This window comes from Musa acuminata, chromosome BXJ3-9 (assembly GCF_036884655.1).
Source record: "Musa acuminata AAA Group cultivar baxijiao chromosome BXJ3-9, Cavendish_Baxijiao_AAA, whole genome shotgun sequence".
Taxonomy (NCBI): Eukaryota; Viridiplantae; Streptophyta; class Magnoliopsida; order Zingiberales; family Musaceae; genus Musa; species Musa acuminata.
The window spans coordinates 982,882-1,004,140 of record NC_088357.1 but is presented as its reverse complement, the minus strand read 5'-3'; the positions used below and the strand labels follow the sequence as shown (position 1 = coordinate 1,004,140).

The window sequence follows — 21,259 nt, the reverse complement described above, 5'->3', positions numbered from 1 at the left end:
ATCAAAATAGAAATTTGCATTCATTATCCTTTCATTAAGTTGTAAGTGATGTGTTATATAACTTGAAATCTTCATTTTTTTGTTTGTATAACTATTGTCATTTGACTCAGTAATGGTCAAATAGGGGATCGGATTAATCAAGCCAATAATGGATGCCGAATTTATAATTCAGGAAGAGCATAGATTTCAACAACATTTATGAAATCTGGGAACACTTAAATTATGGTAAGCATGCAGGTAGAGATAGCTTGATTGTTTTGACCATGACAGCGAATCCCCGCCCAATGGTTAAGAGATGTAATAATTTATGGATGTATTTATTAGTTTATAAGTTTCGAAGTTACAGATATACATATTATAAGGGACATAAACAATATTTATCACCATGTGGAGGATACGTGTGCAAGTTATTCTCGAAGCAAACCACACGCAAAACGTGATGGTGTTGTGATGGCCACCACCACCCACCGAGTCAAAGCCAACCATTCAACCACAATATTTCCCCCCCTTTTTTTTCTTTTTAATGTGAGAGAAAATAATGTTTATTTCAATGCTCTGAACATCAATAATAAAATTCTATGATTTTGTTCGGATAAAAATTTCATTCATCCGATCAATTAAAACGATTATAAAATCCTTAGTCATAGATACATTTATATAGATCGTCGATCAACGGGGATGGTTATTGATGTAGGAAATTGAGTTGGACATGAGCTCATGCGGAACAAAGCACACCACACACGTGTGTGTGTATATATATGTATTCTTGCGTTGAAGCAGACAAAGGAAAGTGAGGCAGCCCACCTTTCATCAGGGCTCATAAATATCAGTATCATCACCATCAGTAGTACCATTGAGACGACAAAACGTGGACAAATTCTCCGTCAGTGAAGCAGCAGCTACCATCAGAACTCAAACGCAGTGTTAACTCCATCTCCTTTCGTTGGTGTCGAGTGGGGGATCGAGGAGCGTCGGTGGACATCACCTTTAACATATTTTAGGAACGATTACCGTCGATGATAAGGTGTTGACATCAGATCCTCCTGTCTCCGTTATTTACTTTCATAAAAAAAATAAATTGTTTTTTAATCATTTGAATTCACATATTCATATAAAGTGATTCTATTGCATGTGACATTTGATTCTTTAACTGTGAACCAAAATATTTAAACGGGAGTTAACGTAGTATACTCATCAGACCCTTATAAATTAATCATACATATTGCTCATTTCCGATGTAGGACTAATGGGATGTTACAGATATTGATATTTCAAATTTAGAGGATGAAAAAGATTTTTTGATGACCTGACTTAGAAAAGTGATTTATGCAAACTTAATTTAAGGAAAAGCATGTTTTTTCTAAAAAAAGGAAGAAAAAAAAGAGTTTTCACCAAATTATATTTCACTAAGAAAATATTTTTTTTTTTGACGAGATTATTATCTCTAAAGTAGGATAATGATTGAGATTTGATAAGATTATTTAGTTTAATATTGATTGAGGAGTATAGAAACTAATGGTTCATAAGTTTGTTAGGTCTCACTTACCTACATATATGTCTTTTAGAGACGGACAAAATCGTACACGTACGCCCATTATCGATCGACCAAATGATCGAGTAAGGATTTAGATAGGCCAACACATGAGCCCACCCACCACCATCTTTAGATCTACACATTTGTTACAGTGTGACATTACATTACAGCTAATCCATTGTACTTAAAAGCAACTCTCTATGCGCCGCTCCGCTTGAGAGAGCCATCTTGACTTTTGCCTCCGTGCGTCAGTCTCCCGTCTTTTTCATTTTAAATTGACCTTGTGTTTTTTCACCTCCTCCTCTTCCTCCTCCTCCATCACCTGTTTCCTTTTGGTTCCCTCACCCCGTCCTCCTCCTCCCGGTGAATCGATCAGACCCCGAATCCCATCACTTCTTTCTCACCATCTCTGTTCGCGCCCCCTCCCGGTTTCCTCTCGATATCTAGGTTTTGATTTCGCTCCCCTTATCCTCTCCCTCTTCGCTCCATCGGAGCTGCGTCCGCCGGCTGCTAGCGTCGTCGGAGCTGATCCCTTGGCCCGGAGGCGATGCAGCACGGTACGAAGAGGATCCATGGCTTCCTCTTAGATAGACTGAAGTTTCTCTTTTCTTAGTCTTCTTGGGTTTGTCTTTTTCTGCTTGTTGACGTCGGATCGGTTCTGGTCTGGTACCCAATTTTTTTCGAGGGCGACTTTTGAAGAAATTTTTGAGGGGATGAATAGCTAAAGTAATTTGTTTGCTTTATGTTTCTGGTCTGGAATCGAAAATATGAGATTTTTGAAGAACCTTTATGAAGGACTTGCATCATCCTGTGTTGTTGTTGTTTTTCTTTTCGCTTTTCAGAGCAAAGTTTGTGCTTTGAGGATTGGGATCGCGCGTTGTTATTCATTGTTTCTTTCTACTGTCAAGTGGAAGTTGCTTTTCAATCGGGCACCTCTGTTTATATTGATTTGTCGAAGCGTGGAATTGACTTACTTAAATACGGCGTTCGTTGATTGCATTGAAAACGTTAATTGAATAGTTAAGCTAGCATCAGCGTGAAGCACTGACCTCTTGTTCACCTTCGTTCGCCTACTGCTGGTGTTACTCGAATTGGATGAGTGTCCATTTCTTTTGCTAGTAAACCTGTTAGATAATAGTTTGTCTTATTACAGGTTTTGATATTAATGTGCTCTGCCAAGAAGCTCAGAAACGTTGGCTGAAGCCTTCGGAAGTTTTCTTCATCTTACAAAATTATAAGCAATTTCCTCTCACTCCAGAGCCACCTCATCTGCCACCTAGTAACATGATACTTCTTATAGTACTTCTCAAGTTGTGTTTTTTTTATTAGATTTTCTATGCTTTCATCTGATGCCATTCTGTTTTCTCAACAGGTGGCTCTTTGTTTCTTTTCAATCGTAAGGTACTTCGATTTTTCCGTAAGGATGGCTATATGTGGCGGAAGAAGAAGGACGGAAGAACTATTGGGGAAGCACATGAGCGGCTGAAGGTTTGTTAGAAAATATCTGATACTCGTCTTTTGTGCAAATCAATCGATCAATCTGGTTCATATCTGATACTCATCTTTTGTGCAAATCAATCGATCAATCTGGTTCTTGATTGGACTAGGTTATTTGACAATCATTACTATCAGAATTGGACAACCTGGTACTTCATCCTCTAGTTAGAAAGACCTGTGCTTTGTGCTTTGTAGGCTTATGGACTGCTTAATGCTTCAATATGAACATTTTATTGTGCCAACATTTATAGCCTATCCGGTGTTTCCATTTTAGTAACTTTTAAGCTGAGAATCATACGCCAAAACCAACATTCCATATTTTGGGTTTCTTTTGGTGTTTTAGTTTAGTAATCATGTTGGTAGCAAAATCAGTGCTACTTGAGATGCACTTATAATGCAAAAGATATTATAACTATCTTCATTAGTTGTCATATTTCTATATATAGCCTAATGTTAAAGTTTTAGAAGTGTCTATTGAAGAGGGAGTATAACAACCCAACTTGGATAGGGTGTTCTGTATTACAAAGGGTAAACTATCATATTACCATAGGTAGCGTGGGATCTTTAAGATCACAAGCATTCAATTTGAAGTTATATGACTAGCATGAATGGTTACAAATGGATATTTTTCTTCTTTGTTTTTATAGAACAAGATTTAGGAGTTAACCCTATGGAATAATTCTACAATGGGCTATAATTCAGCTCCTGGGTTAAATTCCGGAGGGCCTTTGAGTTTTTAAGGATTACGATGGTTGTAGGATAGGTGGTGGAATGCTCGCATAACAGAGGTACCCCCCAAACTGACACATATCTTGGTGGGTGGTTTTTCGTTTGTAAAACATATTGGAGTTGTGGTATTTGGTCTAGCAAACTAGCTAATTTGTTGTATCAAATCATGATGGGCCTGTTATAAATCATTGGTAAAGTATATCCGAATTATGGGATTTGATCTAGCAGACTAAGCTAATTTGTGGTAATTGAGTCATGAAGGGCCTGTTTTGCATGTTCATGTCCATATCTGATTGTTCATGACATGTCTAACGCATGGAGTGGACCCAAAATAACATGATAAAAGTCATGATGGTTATCTATGATAGTCGTGATTTTATCATGTGACCTAGGTCATCATATCTGGAATGAAAAAGAAAGAGGATGAGGAATAAGAAGAAGAGTGAGAAATGGGCAGAGTTACAGAAATAAGGAGATCTCTAAAAGATATATAGTTGCAAAAAGGAGGTAAGAAAACTGTAAGTATGATTAAATACAATAGTTTCTTTTGCAAACTAGTACTGGATTTTGGAAGGACACTAATTGGCTTACTAAAACTAGGGAAAGGACATTTAGATTATATTAGGTGTATAAACATGAAGATCAATGTCAATGAAATTGAGACTAGGGAAAGATGGAGTTGTTAACTTAAACTTTCTGTAGATAATTTAGCTTTGGAGATAGAAAATAGTGATAAGATCAGAAACCACAGATTTGTCTATGGAATTAGAGCAAGTGAGAGAAAAAAAAAGCTTTGAAGAGTGTGAAAATTGATAAGAGCATTAGACCTGATGATATTTTTATTGAGCTTTAAATGTTTATGAACCAAGAGCAGTATAGTTACCTAGTTTATTAAATTAATATTAATAGTGGAAAATGCTTGATGAATGGAGAAGCCTTTTTGGTGCTAATATATAGGAAAAAAGGGTATTCATTTTGCTCAAATTTCAGAGGAATTAAGGTATATGTCAAACTATGCAGCTTTGGTAGAGTGACTGAACAAAAAATATGGTTTAAAATGTTCAGTTTCAAAAATTAGTTTGGTTTTGTATTTTGAAATTCAACTACAGGGGCTATTTAATTGGTATAATTTATACAAAATAAAAAGAGTAAGAAATGATTACACATGACTTTTATTGATTTAGAAAAGCCTATAATAAAGTTACTAGAGATCCTTTGTGTTGGGTTTTAATGAAGAAAACAAATCTAGCAGTTCTATTGATGTGATAAATGACATATAATTAGTGTTAAAATTATATAGGAGAGTTTCTGTTTACATTAAAATATAGTGTTATATTTTAGTTCTAAACACACTATAGAGACAAATGTTAAAAATTATATGTAGTTCCAAATTTACTTATCAAAATATGTTTTGTGTACAGACCCTCCAAAATAGCAAATATCACAAATAACCCTTTGAAGTTAATAAAATATCATATATAGCTAGTTTTTCCATTTATAAGTACATAACCATACAAAATTTCAAACTGAAATGGTATTCATGAATTTTTTTCAACTTCAGAGGCCGTTTGTAATATTTTGAAAGGCATTCATGGAAGTTTGTCAAATATAAATGGGTATCTCTGAAATCATGTGCGAAGCAGAGCATCTACGAAATTTTACTAATTTTTCTAGGCTATATATATGTATATATATATATGTATGTATATATACATACATGTATGTATGTATATATACATACATATATATATATATATAGCAACTTTAGCAATGTCTAAAAAAGAATATATAGTTAAGATGGTTAGACAAGAAATCCATAGAGTTCTAGGCAAGGTTTAACTTTTTGTGTCGATCGATGGTGTCGATCGGTCGGTGGTACGACATGTACTGCTCTGTACCAACAGATCGTGTGTTGGTCTGTCGGGGCATGCTGACAGTCCTAAAAAATCTCTAAAAAAATTCAAAAAATATCTGAATAATAATAAAAGTATAAATTTGATTTTTAAATTAGAACTAAATGCAAGTTTAGTTTAATTTCATAAAAAATATTCTAAATTAGGAAGGGATAACAAATTTATTTATTTTTGAGCTTTGAGGAGTAGCTTTGCGATATGTTTCGAATCGTTATTATGTTGATATTGAATTATCTATAAATATATAACTTGAATTGTTAGATTATGAGTTGAAACGTTAAGATTCAAATGAATCAAGTAATAAATGGATTGGTCGATAGATATACCTGGTTCTACCACCAAAATAAATAGTGGGACTCCACAAGTAGTGGTTTGAGGTCATCAATCCTATATATTTGTATATCAACATAGTATGTTTGTCGGACTCAATCTTAAAATTTCTCTCACCACATGGTATATTGATAGACCGTATACCATTGGTGCATCAATGTGGTGACAGTTATAGCCTGATCGTCTTGAACCACACATGTGCAAAGCGATTCTTAGGGCAAGCATGACTGTGGCATGTATTGGTGTGGAAGTTGAAAAATGCCGCAACTTCTACTTTCCTACTGATCTTTTACTCCGTATCAGAAGACCGATAAACCTTAGAAAAGAATGACCAACTATCATCATACTGTTGTTAGCCATAAGATCCTCCATAATATGATGGCTGAGAATACGACGAGCTTCGTTGTGTTTACGTTGTATAGGTTTTGTCGCATGTATAAATGTGATAACTACCTCCTTGAGCTGCATGATTTGAATCTTAGATGGTTTGCATAAGATGCTACTCTTTTATCACTATAAACATGTTAATCACCTACATAAAATTGACCCAATATGGGTCTAATTTCGATGAAATTCGTATTAAATCCACTAATCATGACATTAAAAATTATATTATTCCCTAATTAATCCTCTTTTACCAATATAAACATGTCAATCATCCTAATAGGCATTAACTACAAAGAATTGACCCAATATGGGTCTAATTTCGATGCAATCCGCTTTAAATCCATTAATCACTATATTAAAAAATTGTATTATTGCCTAGTTAGCTTTCTTTTACTATTATAAACATATCAATGACCCTAATAGGCATTAACTACATATAATAGATCTAATTATGTCATAAATTAACAAAAAACTAGAAAGAGAATGCATACATTATGATTGGAGTAATCCTCCTCTAAATGACGTGTTACAATGCCTTAGACGTCCCAAATGAGCCTCTAATTAATAAATTGCAGCTTCGCTTGAGTTGAAGATTTATAAATTGTGAGAAAGAGGGGGAGAGAGAGAGATTTGAGTGTGAATGAGTTAGAGAGAGTGTAAGAGTGAAAAGAAGTTGAAAGAGAGGGGAGGAATGGGCTTTAAAACCTATTCAAATGCTGCCAATGGTCAAATTGACCATTTGAATCAATTAAATCAGATCCGTCGGTCGAAATTCAATCATTATCGATCGACTGGTACAGGTCGGTAACAGTTCAATTTCAGACGTATGGCCTGATACGAGGGGGTGTATCACCCGATAACACCCCTTCCCCTCCCCCCCCAATTCAAACTGCCTAGTATAGGGCGGTCTACATCTTGGTTGCCCGTCGGATCGGTATGTACCACCCATACCGTATTGACTCTACCGAAATGACATTCCTTGGTTCTAGGTATCTTTGAACATTCAATAGGACTAGAAGATTGAGAACATATTATGAATGACCTTTTGGTGAGATGATTAAGGTAAAGATGTATCCAGAGATGTGTGATCATCATTTTCCCTTAAGATTAGAAGGGCTATTTTATAAGATAGTTGTAGGGCTAAGCGTGCTTCATGGATTAAGAAACAAAGTGCATAAAAAGTTAGCATGACTGAAACAAAATGGTAAAAATAATTACTAGAGAATATAGTATAAGAAATGTTTACATTCGTAAATAATGTGATGTAAACATTAGGATAAAATGAGAAAAATTCATTTAAAATGGTATGTGTGTATTCAGCTCTCCTCTGGTCATGTTGATATCATCTAAAATAGTTTCTCATTATTTTACCCTCCATCCGTAGTACTCCATGTTGTTCACATATGTTAACTTCTCTTATGTAAATAGAGTTGATCTGAGTCTAGTATACTACGTTATATGGGCCACTATAAGTGGGTACACAATAACAAGATATAGTGACCCAACCCTTTAGGGATGATTACATGGATCTTTTCCCACCATTAACAGTTCTATTAAGTGCAATGTCATTAACTGTTTAAGAGTAATCAATTTTTTAAAGTAAAATTTTCTTAGTATCTCCCTCTACTTCTCATACAAATAATCATAGTCGCTTACTCATCTAACAATGGTATGTATTGGTCTTCTTTTCATGTGGCCTATAAACAAGGTAAGCCAGTCAGGAATAGTCATGCTAAAAGTGGTACACGGATAAATAACAAAAAATTATTAGACATAGCACAAAAGAGATACCATTTGATTAGTGATATTACCCTAAATAAAGCTCAATGATCTGAATGGTTGGGACATTATGCCTTGTTTTTATTAAGTATTGACCTGTATAGGTCAATATAACACAATATTTGTGCCTATACTGGCCCAGTAGAGGACCAGTATGATTACTCGTATTGAGATTGAAATCCATGCTGCTGGTAACAGTATAATGTTTTTATAAACCTAACACTTATACTACTCTTAAAACATGTATATTTCTCCTGACCTGAATATATACCTTTCTAAGTTTGTTAATGAAATTAATCAGTCAATTCTTTTTTTGGTTTGCTAATGAAACTTGACCATTAATCCTTTTCTCCTAATTTTACTTTATCTTATTTCCATGTTGTGGTCCTTTTGCATTCATCCCGTGCAGGTTGGGAATGTTGATGCTTTGAGTTGTTATTATGCCCATGGGGAGCAAAATCCTTATTTCCAGAGGCGTATTTTTTGGATGCTGGATCCGTAAGTTTGCATTTTGTAGATCAGCATGAATCACTTAACGATTTTGTTAAATTTTCATTCACGAGATATTTTATTGCAGTTACAGTTCTGAAAATTACAACTGTAACTCTTTGATTGAATTCAGGATTATGCCTCCATTCAATAGCATTACAAAATCATGATTCTTGGACACCGAATTGGGTAGTAATCTTCTTCGAATTGCTACTTTTTATCTGGGCAACTTGAATGAACTTGGTTTTCATAGTTAAATAGAAAGTTGCTCTGAGTCGGCATTTGTGCCCACCATACTTTATGTCAATGCAACATGACTTGTTGTTGGTATCATGTATGTGTTTGACTTAGCTGATGCAGATTTGAATTAGTCAGTTCCCACCAATCTGCTATTTCCATCAATGTTACTATGCCATTATTGCTGGAAGATAGAGAAGAAGGGTTGGAGAGGCGAGTGATGAAAAGCAAGAGGCTTTGGGAACAATCTTATGACTTACTCAGAGGGGGGAGAAGTAGAAGATGCAAAGAAGATAAAGGAAAAAGAGAAGTGAACAAATATATAAATTAGTTATCAAAATCAAATACTAAATAGTACCTTTTATTTTAGTTGTGAAGTAACTATCTTGGAAATATTTTTATATAATTCTTAATATTATATTTGATTAGTTTTAAGTTAAAAATATTTAAACATATTTAATTATTTTATATCATATCTTGTATTAGTTGGACCCATATACATGCACATGTATTTTAGATTTGGGCTGCCCTTTTAAGCCATAATCCATGCCAAAATCAAGGATCTAAGGTGGCTGGATAGCTCTAGCTGAATTTTAAACCCTGCAAGAATGACGATTACGAAAAGCCATTTGTGTCATGAAATTCATGCGTTAGAAATAACAAGGTTCAAGACCTTGAGATATTTTCCGATCCGCTCATTATAATTTATAATTTTGATGTGTTGTTTTGCTTCTAGTTTTTGAATCACTTCTGGCATGAAGAACTTTGCAAGTAGTTATAATTTCTTAGTGGGATAACTCCATTTTAACTATATTATTCTTGACTATCAATTTACCATTGTTTTCATTTCCTTTCTTTGGCACCACATGAACGTCTTTAAAAGTGAGAATTTTCACTTAGGAATATTAATTGAACTCCTAATTAAAAGATGCAATCACCATTTTTATGAGTTTAAAGTTACTGATTTTCACTTAGGTGCTCCAGTTAACAAAATTCACTGTTCTGCAGGGAATCTGTCCTATTTCACTTTTTGTACCTGTCAAATGATATAAGTAATTTTCCTCTGCATGACATGATACTATGCTATGGTTTTCTAGAAGAAACAATATTAAGCTTTCTATAGATCTTTATAAATGTGTTCTGCTAATTATTGACCTGAATACTTTTATGGTATATGCATCAGTAAAGTAATTTGACATCTCTTTTCAGGGCATATGGACATATTGTTCTTGTTCACTACAGAGAGGTAGCTGAGGTTTGTCACTGACTCTTTTCAAACATGTTGGCTTTTACAAAAGAAGGTAGAACCATATGTGCTTTTCGGGAACGAAAAGCAAAAATATGATGCAAAGACTAGAAGGAAAAGGAGATAGCACATAACTAGGAAACGAGCACTTTTCATATTACTAGCATTTACAAATTGTTTTAATACAACCATACAAGTAGAAAGGATCAGCTGATGGCTATTTATGAGTTGAAATGATGTGGTTCCAAACTTGCATGTCGATATTCTCTTGTATGGCTTCATTAATCACTAGAAATCCTCCATTTTCATATAAACTCCCATTCATTTTGCTGTAATCTACTAGTCAACAAGCAACCCAACCAGAAATAACGTTCGCTACTAAGCTCAATCAAGTCTTGAATACCTGATGTTAGTGCATGTTAGTTGCAGAGAAACTAATGGAATATGGTTTTCCCTATAAAAACCTATTTTTTGAAGTTTGATTGTCACTATAACCAAAATATCCCTAGGAAAATTTTCCTTTCTGTTTCTCAGATTTTTTTTCTCAGAAAAGAAAAGAAAAGATTTCTCTTAATCGTTCTTTCTGCTTATTTTTTATTGTAATTATCCAAAAAGAAAGCAACTATTTTTTTCTTGCATTCAAAACTTGAAAACGAAATGAAAAAAAATTGTTCTCCGTTCCTTCTCTTGCTATACATACAAATTGTAATTTTGTATTTATTGTATCATTTTGTCTCATCGAAATCCCTTTTCTTCCGTTTTCCTTTAGAACCATATGGACCCTTGTAGAAGAAACATAATTAGAATTGGATATTGTAAAGCTAGTATGAAGCATACACTAATATAAGGGGTTGTTTTAAGGAGTATGTACAGAACTATGACACTATTGGTTAAATTTTGGTTAGCCAAGTACAACAAGGTTGCGAGTTTTTATGTTCATCTACTAGCAAGCATTACCTTATGATTCTTGTGATACAATCTCAGATACAATGTAAGACTTCCAGTAAAGGATATCTGAGGCTCAGTTTAGAAGAATTTTTTAGGGTCTGTACAGAGGGTTTTAACATCAAGACTGCGGTTGATGAAATGCACACAACGAGGTAGACTTAACCTCCAAAATCAACAAGAGACAAATTGGAAACTCCATATGATCTTCAAATAAATTTTATATGTGAACTCAAAATTCAAAGATATGATGATGAGAAAAGACATTTAAGATTTGTTTGCAAAACTTTGTTTGGCTTTTAAATAAATTTTATGTGTGAACACAAAATCCAAGATATGATATTTTAAAAAGATACAAAATATGCTTGCCATGGCCTGACATGCCATGGGGACAAACATAATTAAATGAAGTAACATAATATACCTCCATTATAGTATCAGTTGTCTTGTCACTTTGTAGCTCAAGTCCGTATATCACATCGTGGAGAGCTAGCGAAAATTCCGATTATATGGCCAGGTTAAACTGATATTAATATATGGGATTAAGATAATATACTGCACCATGAACCCAAGACTTGAAAACTGTGCATACTTTTTAAATGTATATTTCATAATTTAAAAGGAATGCAAAAAAATTTTTCCTGCATTGTTGTCCCATCTACAACCAATGATATTATATCAATATAAGCAGATGATTGTAATCATCAGCAATTTTAAAACTTTCCTTTTGTATGTGCTCACATCTCCCTTATTCTAGATGCTCTGTTGATTTAGGAAATTTTCATGAACTTATAGTGTATTGAATAAGATAAATTTTTCTGTCTGCCAACTAGCATATCAGATTTTATGTAAATCACTCTATTAGTTAAACTTGCCTCCGCTAGGAGTCTTATCAGCATAAAGATAACGATGATGACAATAATGGTTATAAGGACTCATGGTAGCTGCAAGGGCTTTGCACCCATCTCCAGGACAATTGTTTTTACTCTAGCCATTAAGGGATTTCTCTTGAAGTAGATAATGGCCCATCTTTTGTAGTCCGTGTTACTTTACCCTCAGTACAGATATCTCCAAAAACAAACATGACTCATTTATTTTGATAAATCTCCATGTCCAAGTGAAAGTCATGCAGAGTTCATTTACTGAACTACATGACTAGGCTGGCCTTGTGTCATTGGATTCTTTCTACAGGCGTCTTAAAATTGCTTGTTTCAATTTTATAAGTTCCACTTTGAATATTCTCTTTGACTCTTGGTTATACTGTTATATCTTCCTTTCACACAAAGTAATTTGAAAGTCAATAACTTTGATATGGTTGTTGATTTCGATTTTTTCACCATAAAAATGAGTGCTGAATCGTTGTTTACTTGTGTCATTCAGGGAAGATATGTTTCTGGATCAATCTCAAACTTTTCAACAGAATCTTGTTCAAACTTGAATCAAACCACTAGTATTATTAATGCCGATAAAGGCATTAATTCTGGAACTACTGAATTAAATGAACCGTATTACAGTCCAGGATCAACAGAAGAAGTTAGCTCCAAGTTTGTCTTAGAGAACTTTGAAGCAAACCGCAACAATCTATTGGATAGATTAGAAAACCCTGACAAAAAACCACAGCCCGAGGTCAACCAAGCATTACGGAATCTTGCAGCACAGTTGAGTTTGGATGATGATGATGATGATGACTCCATTTACTTTCGAGAAGTACTGCCTGCATACTCTACACAGAATGAGAGTACACTAGGCTTAGGACATTTACATTATGAACAAACAGAGTTTTCTCAGGCACATGAAAATCTTCTCCAAGGATTAGAGTTAAGAGGACATGGCGAAATTAATGAAGCTGAAAAGCAGCAAAGTTATGCCACTACCCAACTGCCAAAAGTTTTAGGTACTTTTATTTATCAATCAATTGTTGGATGTCCTTCACATATTTTAATATGTTGTGAAGTAGTTTCAGTGCTGCAGATTATCCTTTTGTTCCTACTAAATGGTTTTATGTTACTTGAAATGCTCAGTTCTGAAGAACAAATATATATATCCAATTCTAATGAGTTTGCTTTTCTCCCAGCAGGAATATTCTTGAGCACATAATTTCTCCTCATGGTGTAAACAAATTTAGTTGTATGTTTTCAAGTGTTTTTCCTTTCATGTTCAAATACTTCTTGGTACTAAGCTATGATAAGGAAATTGTGAAAAGTAACGCAAATGTAGATTCCATAGTAGCGACTTGCAGAGGTAAGGCTGCATCCATTGTTCCTCTCCAACTCCTGCATTGGCGAGAGCCTTGGGTGTTGGGCCATCTTTTTATAATATCAGATTCTACTTATCATAACATTGGTCTGACAGCAATTCTGAAACCTGTTGGATAGGTACAATATTGAGATACCAAGCAGTGCACCAACATTTATTGCTGGGTGTCACTTAAAAATAATAAAACCAATCATTATCTAGCAATATGTTTCATTATTAGGACTTTGTTAGGCCAGTAAATATTGATTGGTACCGTTTGGTATCACTATAATATAAAAATAATATATTTAGTGTAATTGATCTGTCTGGTTCATCATTGGTGATTCATTCGACTGGCAAAAATTGGTTGATATGTACTGATTTAATGGGAACTTTTACTCCATGACTATGACCAATTGACAAAACCTTACAAGTCTTTTCAAAAACTCCACACCGATAGCTTTATATGTTTTTGATTACGTCTTCCATTTTGGCTTAGAATTAATCTTGATAGGTGCGTAGGAGTTGTGCAAGCCTTTACATTGTTAGTCCAACCAAACAAGGGCCAACCAAGGTCATAATAGGTCAAAATAAACTCACGAAGATCTATGGTTGTTCTGACTTGAGTTTGGCAGGGGCCAAATATAAGCCATCGGTTTATGTCATATTGGTTTTAGATTTACGTTTATCTGTTTTTCTGGTTCTTTGTAGGTTTTTTATTTAATGGTGTTATTAGTGGGGCTAATTAGGGAACCTAAACAAAAGAGAACTGGTGGCTGACTTGTGAGATAGTTATCTTTAATTGGTTTTAGCTAACAAATACAGAGGATAAAATAATTTGAATTGGCTGTTTAAAGGGGATTTGCCACCAAAGAAAGCCTGTTGTTGCCTGTAGAAGCACAAAAATATTGATGATTGGGGCTGTTTTCTGGACTGGTATTAGTTTATTGTTCCAGCTGGTAGGTACTGTGGTGGTTTCAGCTTGCAAACAAGCAGAAAATCTACACTTTAGTAAGGATCGAGCTACATAAATGCACCAGGATGCCATATATATAGCATCATGGATACCAAGCTACTATTATTTTTTCGAACGCCTAATGAAGTCCATTCCACAGCTGGCTGGTTGACTATATAAAAATGCACTATTTTGTTTATAAATGTGGCCTCCCAAGAACAAAGCAACAATCATCACTAAAAATTTACTTGGTACTAGTTGAAATATAATTACAGATGAACCCAAGTTCCAAGTACATTAGTTACTTATGATTAACCTAATTTAATTTTGTGAAAGTTCCTTCCTGAGTGTGCACTGAAGCTCCATAAACGATCTGCCAAATTCATCTGATTCGTTCTGAATCAGTAATTGATTGTATCATAAGAACATTGAACCAAGTCTGATCATGCACTGAATCCTCCACCATCCATCCAGTGATTGACAAGAGACTAGAGTTCTAACTGCAAAGATCATGCTGGCTTACTTCTAGAACAGGATCTTGATGGTGTTTGAGCCTTTTTGACATGTGGCATGGCTTGTTGTGATGGAACCAAAAAGAAAATAAATTTATAGAGATCAATTAGAACCCATATCTTTGGCAGACAAATTCTCTGGCACTATCAACTTTAGCTGAAAAATTCCCTGCAGTTGCTGTGGGAAATAAATATCGAAGGCAACTCTTTGAAGAGATGGCCACTGCTAACTGACTGGTTCAGTTTGTTCAAATTCATCTTTGTTCTGCACACTTCTGAAGATGAAAGATGAAATTTAAAGTTTTAGCTTCTGCACAATTAGTCCTATACATAATGATTTGTGTCATTCAAAAAGTTAGCTTGCCCTGTGGCCTCTTAATGATATTTGACCCCATCAAATAATCTACACAGATGCAAATTTCTTGCTATGAATTTTAGAATTGTTCTTCTGGAATAGTATTAGTTCTGGTTGGTTTATTCTATGAAAGAAATGAAATTACATATCTTGCAATATAATTGCCATTATACAGTTGTAGGATTATTGAATTTGCTTCAATGGCTCTGAACATGTAATGCTATGTGAAATGAAACACCACCTGTGGTTGTTATCAAATAAATGTCCATTAGCATGGCCTCTCTCTGATTGTTTTGGTCTTAAATTCAGTATTCATTGTTACCATCAATACTCACTAGGATGTATAACTTTCTTCGAAAAATTACATATAACTCTGCAACTTGGCTAAGACTTTTGAGGCACTCAGTAAATTGTTCTGCTTTATGGGCATTTAGTTCTTAATATAACGTCAACAATTGCTAAAACTTCTGTTTCCCTGTTTGCTCGTTTTTGAGTTGCATAAAAATTATTGATAACTTTACTGTCTACCCCCAAACTAATGCATTGAAAGTTAGAATCAATAGAGGTTTCCTAAATATTTTATGCCTTGTTATTTTAAGTCTGACATGAGATGTATAAACAATTACTACTTTTCGGGTACTTGCAGAATGATTGCATATGCCTGCCAAGACGTTATTGACATGGTGGCATGCAATAATATCTCTAAGAAACTCTTCTGCTCTTATTTTCTAAAACACCTGAAACTAAATTGATTACTCATAATACACATCCAGGTGATCATGGAGCAAAACAAAGTGAACCACTATATCTGGAATCTCCCTCATGGACAGATGTACTGACATCGAGCTCGAGTTCTGCAGGGGTAAATCGCCATGGAAGGAACTCAAATTTCTTGGCTTTAAATGGCATTCTTGATTCTTCCATTCCCAAGGTAAGTGGACTTGAAGCTGAGTTGTCTGTTGTTTTTCTGCAGCCTGGATTGGTGAGGGTTCAAGTTGTATATCCTTTTCTTCCGCTGTTTTCAGTTTTTTCCTTTTTGGTGATAAATAATGTTTTTGTGACATCAGATTGCATGCTAGTTTTTGAGGAGTTGTTAAGTTTATAACCAAAAAATATAGTTATTGTTGTCATGTTAGACTAACAGAAGAGCTGGTTCATGGCATGCGGTCATCCTAGGTTCACAATTTAAGTCTGTAACTGTAATATTCTACATTTCTGTGTGAGTTGTGAATTAAGCTTTTGTGGTTTTCTGGTCATTACTTCTTTATGAGCAACTTCTGATATGGTTTGTTTTACAGGATACACTTCGTCCTTTTTTAGACAGGGAGAAAATATCTGCAAATTCATTTGTACCATCAGAAAATTTGGATTGTTATAAAGCAGTAGATCAGTCTAACGGTCATGAAATTTTGGAGAGTGACTTGCATCTCCAACTATCAGCTACTAGAAGGTTTCTGTTAGGGTCTGAGAACTCTATCGAATCACCATCCTCTGTTTCACATCTTAAAGCATCTGACATCCACCATACTTCTGGTGAAATTACTTATGAAGCAAGCAGTAGAAAAGAAAATAGCACTGATTGGATGGGAACTATTCCTGTAACTCCTGGAAACACCACATACACATCAGAATTCTCAAGCATGTTGTTCGATAATAATCATTTTGGAGCTTCTCTTGGAACAGATTCAAGTTTGACTGTGGCACAGAAACAGCGGTTCAGCATCCGTGAAATTTCTCCAGAATGGGCATTTTCTTATGAGAGCACCAAGGTATGCTTTTCTCACTTTAGAATTTGTTGGTTTAAGGTTGAGCTACCACAATACATGCGATATCACACAATTCTCTTTGTTGGTTTTATGTGTACAAAGTGCCATATATGCATAGATGTAAGTTTATTGTGAAATGCTTTGGTGTCTTAGTATCTGTTTAGTTTTATAATTTTTTAGTTTAACATGCTACCCTACAATTATTAATTTATATTGATTTTGAAATATTGGAATTTTAGATTATGCAGGCTGGAAAGATTTTCATATTTAGTCCTGATGAGCTAATGATACCTGTGCCCCTCCCCCACCCTCCCTCCCTCTTTTCTCTCTTGTTCTCCCTCCTTTAGTCCCTTCCCCTCTCAAATCACTATAACCATTGTTTTTCTATCTTTGTGATTTGAGTAACATACCATACATGTTTATGTGCTGACAGAACAACATGGTATGCAGGTTATCATTACTGGAGATTTTCTTTGCAATCCCTTGGAGTCTCCCTGGGCAGTCATGTTTGGTGACATTGAGGTTCCTTCTGAAATTGTTCAAGAAGGTGTACTTCGTTGCCAAACTCCACAACATAGTAGTGGCAAAGTCACCCTATGTGTCACATCTGGGAACAGAGAATCCTGCAGTGAAGTACGAGAATTTGAATTTCGTACTAAGCCTACCACCTCTAGCTCTGGAGATATATGTACAACTGATGCAGCAAAAAATTCTGAAGAATTGTTGCTCCTTGCTAGACTAGTACAAATGATGTTATGTGGATACGATGGTTCAACAATTGCAAAAGGTGCTATCGAAACTCAACTTGAGAATTCTAGAAAAGTGAATACAACAGATGAACGCTGGCAGCAAATCATTGAGGCACTCCAAATGGGCTGTGATATTTCACTAGACACCAGAGACTGGATCATGCAAGAACTATTAAAAGACAAGCTACAGAATTGGCTGTCATTGAGACATCAGAGCAATGAACAAACAGGTTGTTTGTTGTCAAAGCAAGAGCAAGGCATTATACATTTAATTTCTGGTCTTGGATACGAGTGGGGTCTAGGTCCAATTCTTGATTTTGGTGTTGGCATAAATTTCCGTGATTCAAATGGATGGACAGCCCTGCATTGGGCTGCACATTATGGCAGGTGTGTAGAATTGTTTATCTAACCATCTGTTATTGTCATACCTATTCTTGGATCTATATGGTTCCCCTCTCAGACCAATAGAATATTGTTACCATATATAGCAGGTTTCAATATTCTCAAGTCAGTTGTTTTTCTGGCAAATGTGCAGAACCAATAACAAAAACCTTATATTTCATACAAAATTTGCCTAAATCTTAATTAGTGAATTAAAAGTTCTGTTGCTGATATAGGTGGAACTTTCTTTTTACCTTTTGCAGAGAGAAAATGGTAGCTGCACTTCTTGCTGCTGGTGCATCAGCTGGGTTAGTCACTGATCCCACCACACAAGATCCACTAGGCAAAACACCAGGATTCCTAGCCTCTGCTACAGGTCAGAAAGGTCTTGCTGGATATCTTTCAGAAGTTGCTTTAACTAGCCATCTCTCTTCTCTCGTTATTGAAGAAAGCGAGATATCCAAGGGTTCTGCTGAGGTGGAAGCAGAAAGAGCTGTTGAGAGCATATCTCAGAGAAGTGTTGAAATACGTGGTGGAACTGAAGATGAACTTTCTCTAAAAGATTCTTTGGCAGCTGTCAGAAATGCAGCTCAAGCTGCTGCTCGCATACAAGCTGCCTTCCGTGCCCATTCGTTCAGGAAGAGACAACTAAAATCTGCTTGGAGTTGTGATGATTATGGTATGACCCCAGGAGACATACAAGAACTTTCAGCAGCGTCAAAGGGTCATCGCCTTTATCATGGTTCACATGATCATAATTTTGATAAAGCAGCTCTATCTATCCAGAAAAAGTACCGAGGTTGGAAGGGACGTAAGGACTTTCTTACTTTGCGCCAGCATGTAGTGAAGATACAGGTACTCTAAATATGATGTGTTATTCTCTGTTGTTTATAATCATCAGAGTTTGTTATTCAGTAGTTCTGTGCAAGCATGCATGCATCAATGGCATTCCTTATATTACCAGTGTTATTAAAATTTACATGGTACAAAGGCACAATTAACTTGGAGATTGTACCAGCTTATTTATGAATTACATTAAATGATAATTTGCAATAACAATTATATATCTCGGACGCCTGTTAAAATCTTATTACACGTGTTTTATTTGCAAATCAATTCTGGATGCTGAAGGTAGTCATGTTGGTAGTCCTTCCCGAAGTGGATTGAGAGACACCAAGTTGAAAATCTATTTGTTACTTGTTGATAAAATTTCTGACATGAGATTTTGATTGACACAAGAATTTTTCTGAATAAAGAATAACTCACGAAATATATGGAACAACTAAGACTCCTAAAAATCTTAATACTATTTAATAGTCATCAATTCTGAGTTATTCAAGTGGATGAGACTGATCTCCCACAAATTTGTTCTCATCTCATCCTGATAGGGATATTGTCTCAGTTTTGACATCTATGACTACTACTTTCTTTTACCTAGGTTCTTTTTTTATTATAATAGATTACTATTCTATTATTGAGTATCATATCTAGAATAAAGGATTTTTATATAGCATTAAAATTCAGTTTCCTGTTGAAATTTGATGTTTGATTGTCCTTAAGCAGATCATTCCTCATCTTACGTTCTGTTGTAAATGCAATACTAGGAAATGGGAGGTCTCTGAAATTTAATTGGGAAAGCAAATTGGATACATATATATTGCTTTTAATGGAATAAAGGCTTACAGTTCCCTCACATTCTTTTGTTTCATCAACTTTACAGGCTCATGTAAGAGGCCATCAAGTACGAAAGAAGTATAGAGAATTTGTTTGGACAGTTAGTGTCATTGAAAAGGTCATATTGCGGTGGCGTAGGAAAGGAGTTGGCTTACGAGGGTTTCGGGCTGAACCAGAAATGGTCCGTGATGAGGAAGAAGAAGACATAACTAAGATTTTCAGGAAGCAAAAAGTGGATGCAGCTCTCGATGAAGCTGTTTCAAGGGTTCTGTCGATGGTAGAGTCCCCTGACGCAAGGCAGCAGTACCGCCGCATGCTTGGGCGATACCACGAAGCCAAGGTAAAAAAACCAACCTAGATTGGAACCAGTTACGTGACATACATTGAAGGCCTAGATTTAACAGAGGTGTTTTATTCAATGACTTTATATTTGTTTGTACAATTCCCATGAAATCTGTCCATTGATCAAGTGAAATGATTATTATACCTGCTAAAGGCATCACATCTTGCAAGAACCATTCATTTTGAAAGCATGTACTATTCTTAATGGATTTCTTGCAAATTCATTTTACTGAATAAATTTGTCTAATAACTTTCCTGCACCTATGGTTTGATAAATGGGAGGAACATGAGCTGTAGGACAAAGATATCTAATTCAGTCTTCTAGTGCTTTACAAATTTATGTATATATTAGATAGCATGAGTTTATTTTTTGAAATTTCCTAAATCTCTAAAGTAGATATGACAAATCTGTGGCATACTGAACTTGTCTCTTACATGAATATGATACATGTTTGATATGTGTAGTCCACCGGAAGAGAATAAAAAATAGCAGAAATCCATTCCCCAAAAGAAAATGGAGAAAATAATGTTGTTATAGATCTCAAGTAACATTCCTAGAGTGTCCTGCTAACTTTTACTCAAGTTCCGTATCTTTTGTAATGCATTAAGTAGATTTCAAGCCATGTTTCTGATGGTTGTTTTTACACAACCTGCAGGCTGAGTTTAGCAATTCAGATGAAGCAACATCAAGACTTCGAGATGATTTAGAGGCCATAGACAATGACTTTATTTATTGACGCAGATCAACATCTTGCACTTACTAAATGATGTGAAGCTTGAGAGAATTTAAATGGTTGCTGTGTCGATAATTTTATGGGATTTAACAGCTTATACATAGTGTTTGATGTAAATTATATATACTGTTGTAGATATAAATTAATGACACAATAGCTTGTAAGGCAATTAGGGTGCTGCTTCTGATATAACTGAAATCTGGAAATGTGTTCTTTCTTGTATGTCTATTGAATGCAATGGAAAAATTATTTGTAATGAATCATAGATGGCTCTTTTGTCACTCTACTGTGGACAACATTGAGAGACGAAGAAAGGGTTGTGAATCTTATTTTGCTGCTGTAGCATCTGAGAATAGCCCTATACTATTCAGCTCCCCATATTCGGTGATTTGTGTCAGGTGAGATTTTGAGTTAACTGTCTGCTTTATTTTAACAAAGGACAGTTTCAATGTTTACCAAGGACTAAAAAT

General features: G+C 35.1%; 1 protein-coding gene across 2 annotated transcripts; it reads left to right on the top strand.

The window, feature by feature from the left end:
* The first annotated feature begins 1,767 nt into the window (after nucleotides 1-1,767).
* LOC103996654 (calmodulin-binding transcription activator 4) lies at nucleotides 1,768-21,052 on the top strand. 2 transcript variants are annotated; one of them, XM_009417611.3, is made up of 12 exons: nucleotides 1,768-2,091; nucleotides 2,688-2,813; nucleotides 2,907-3,022; nucleotides 8,579-8,667; nucleotides 10,105-10,150; nucleotides 12,467-12,980; nucleotides 15,917-16,074; nucleotides 16,442-16,912; nucleotides 17,360-18,045; nucleotides 18,303-18,894; nucleotides 19,760-20,053; nucleotides 20,712-21,052. In XM_009417611.3, exons 1-12 carry the CDS (start codon nucleotides 2,082-2,084, stop codon nucleotides 20,790-20,792), a joined length of 3,183 nt encoding a protein of 1,060 aa, XP_009415886.2. In that variant the 5' UTR covers nucleotides 1,768-2,081; the 3' UTR covers nucleotides 20,793-21,052. The 2 variants fall into 2 exon arrangements, with proteins under 2 accessions (XP_009415886.2, XP_065022356.1); XM_065166284.1 differs by lacking the exons at nucleotides 1,768-2,091; nucleotides 2,688-2,813 and adding an exon at nucleotides 2,815-2,833 and having other exon boundaries at nucleotides 20,712-21,011.
* The last annotated feature ends 207 nt before the right edge of the window (nucleotides 21,053-21,259 follow it).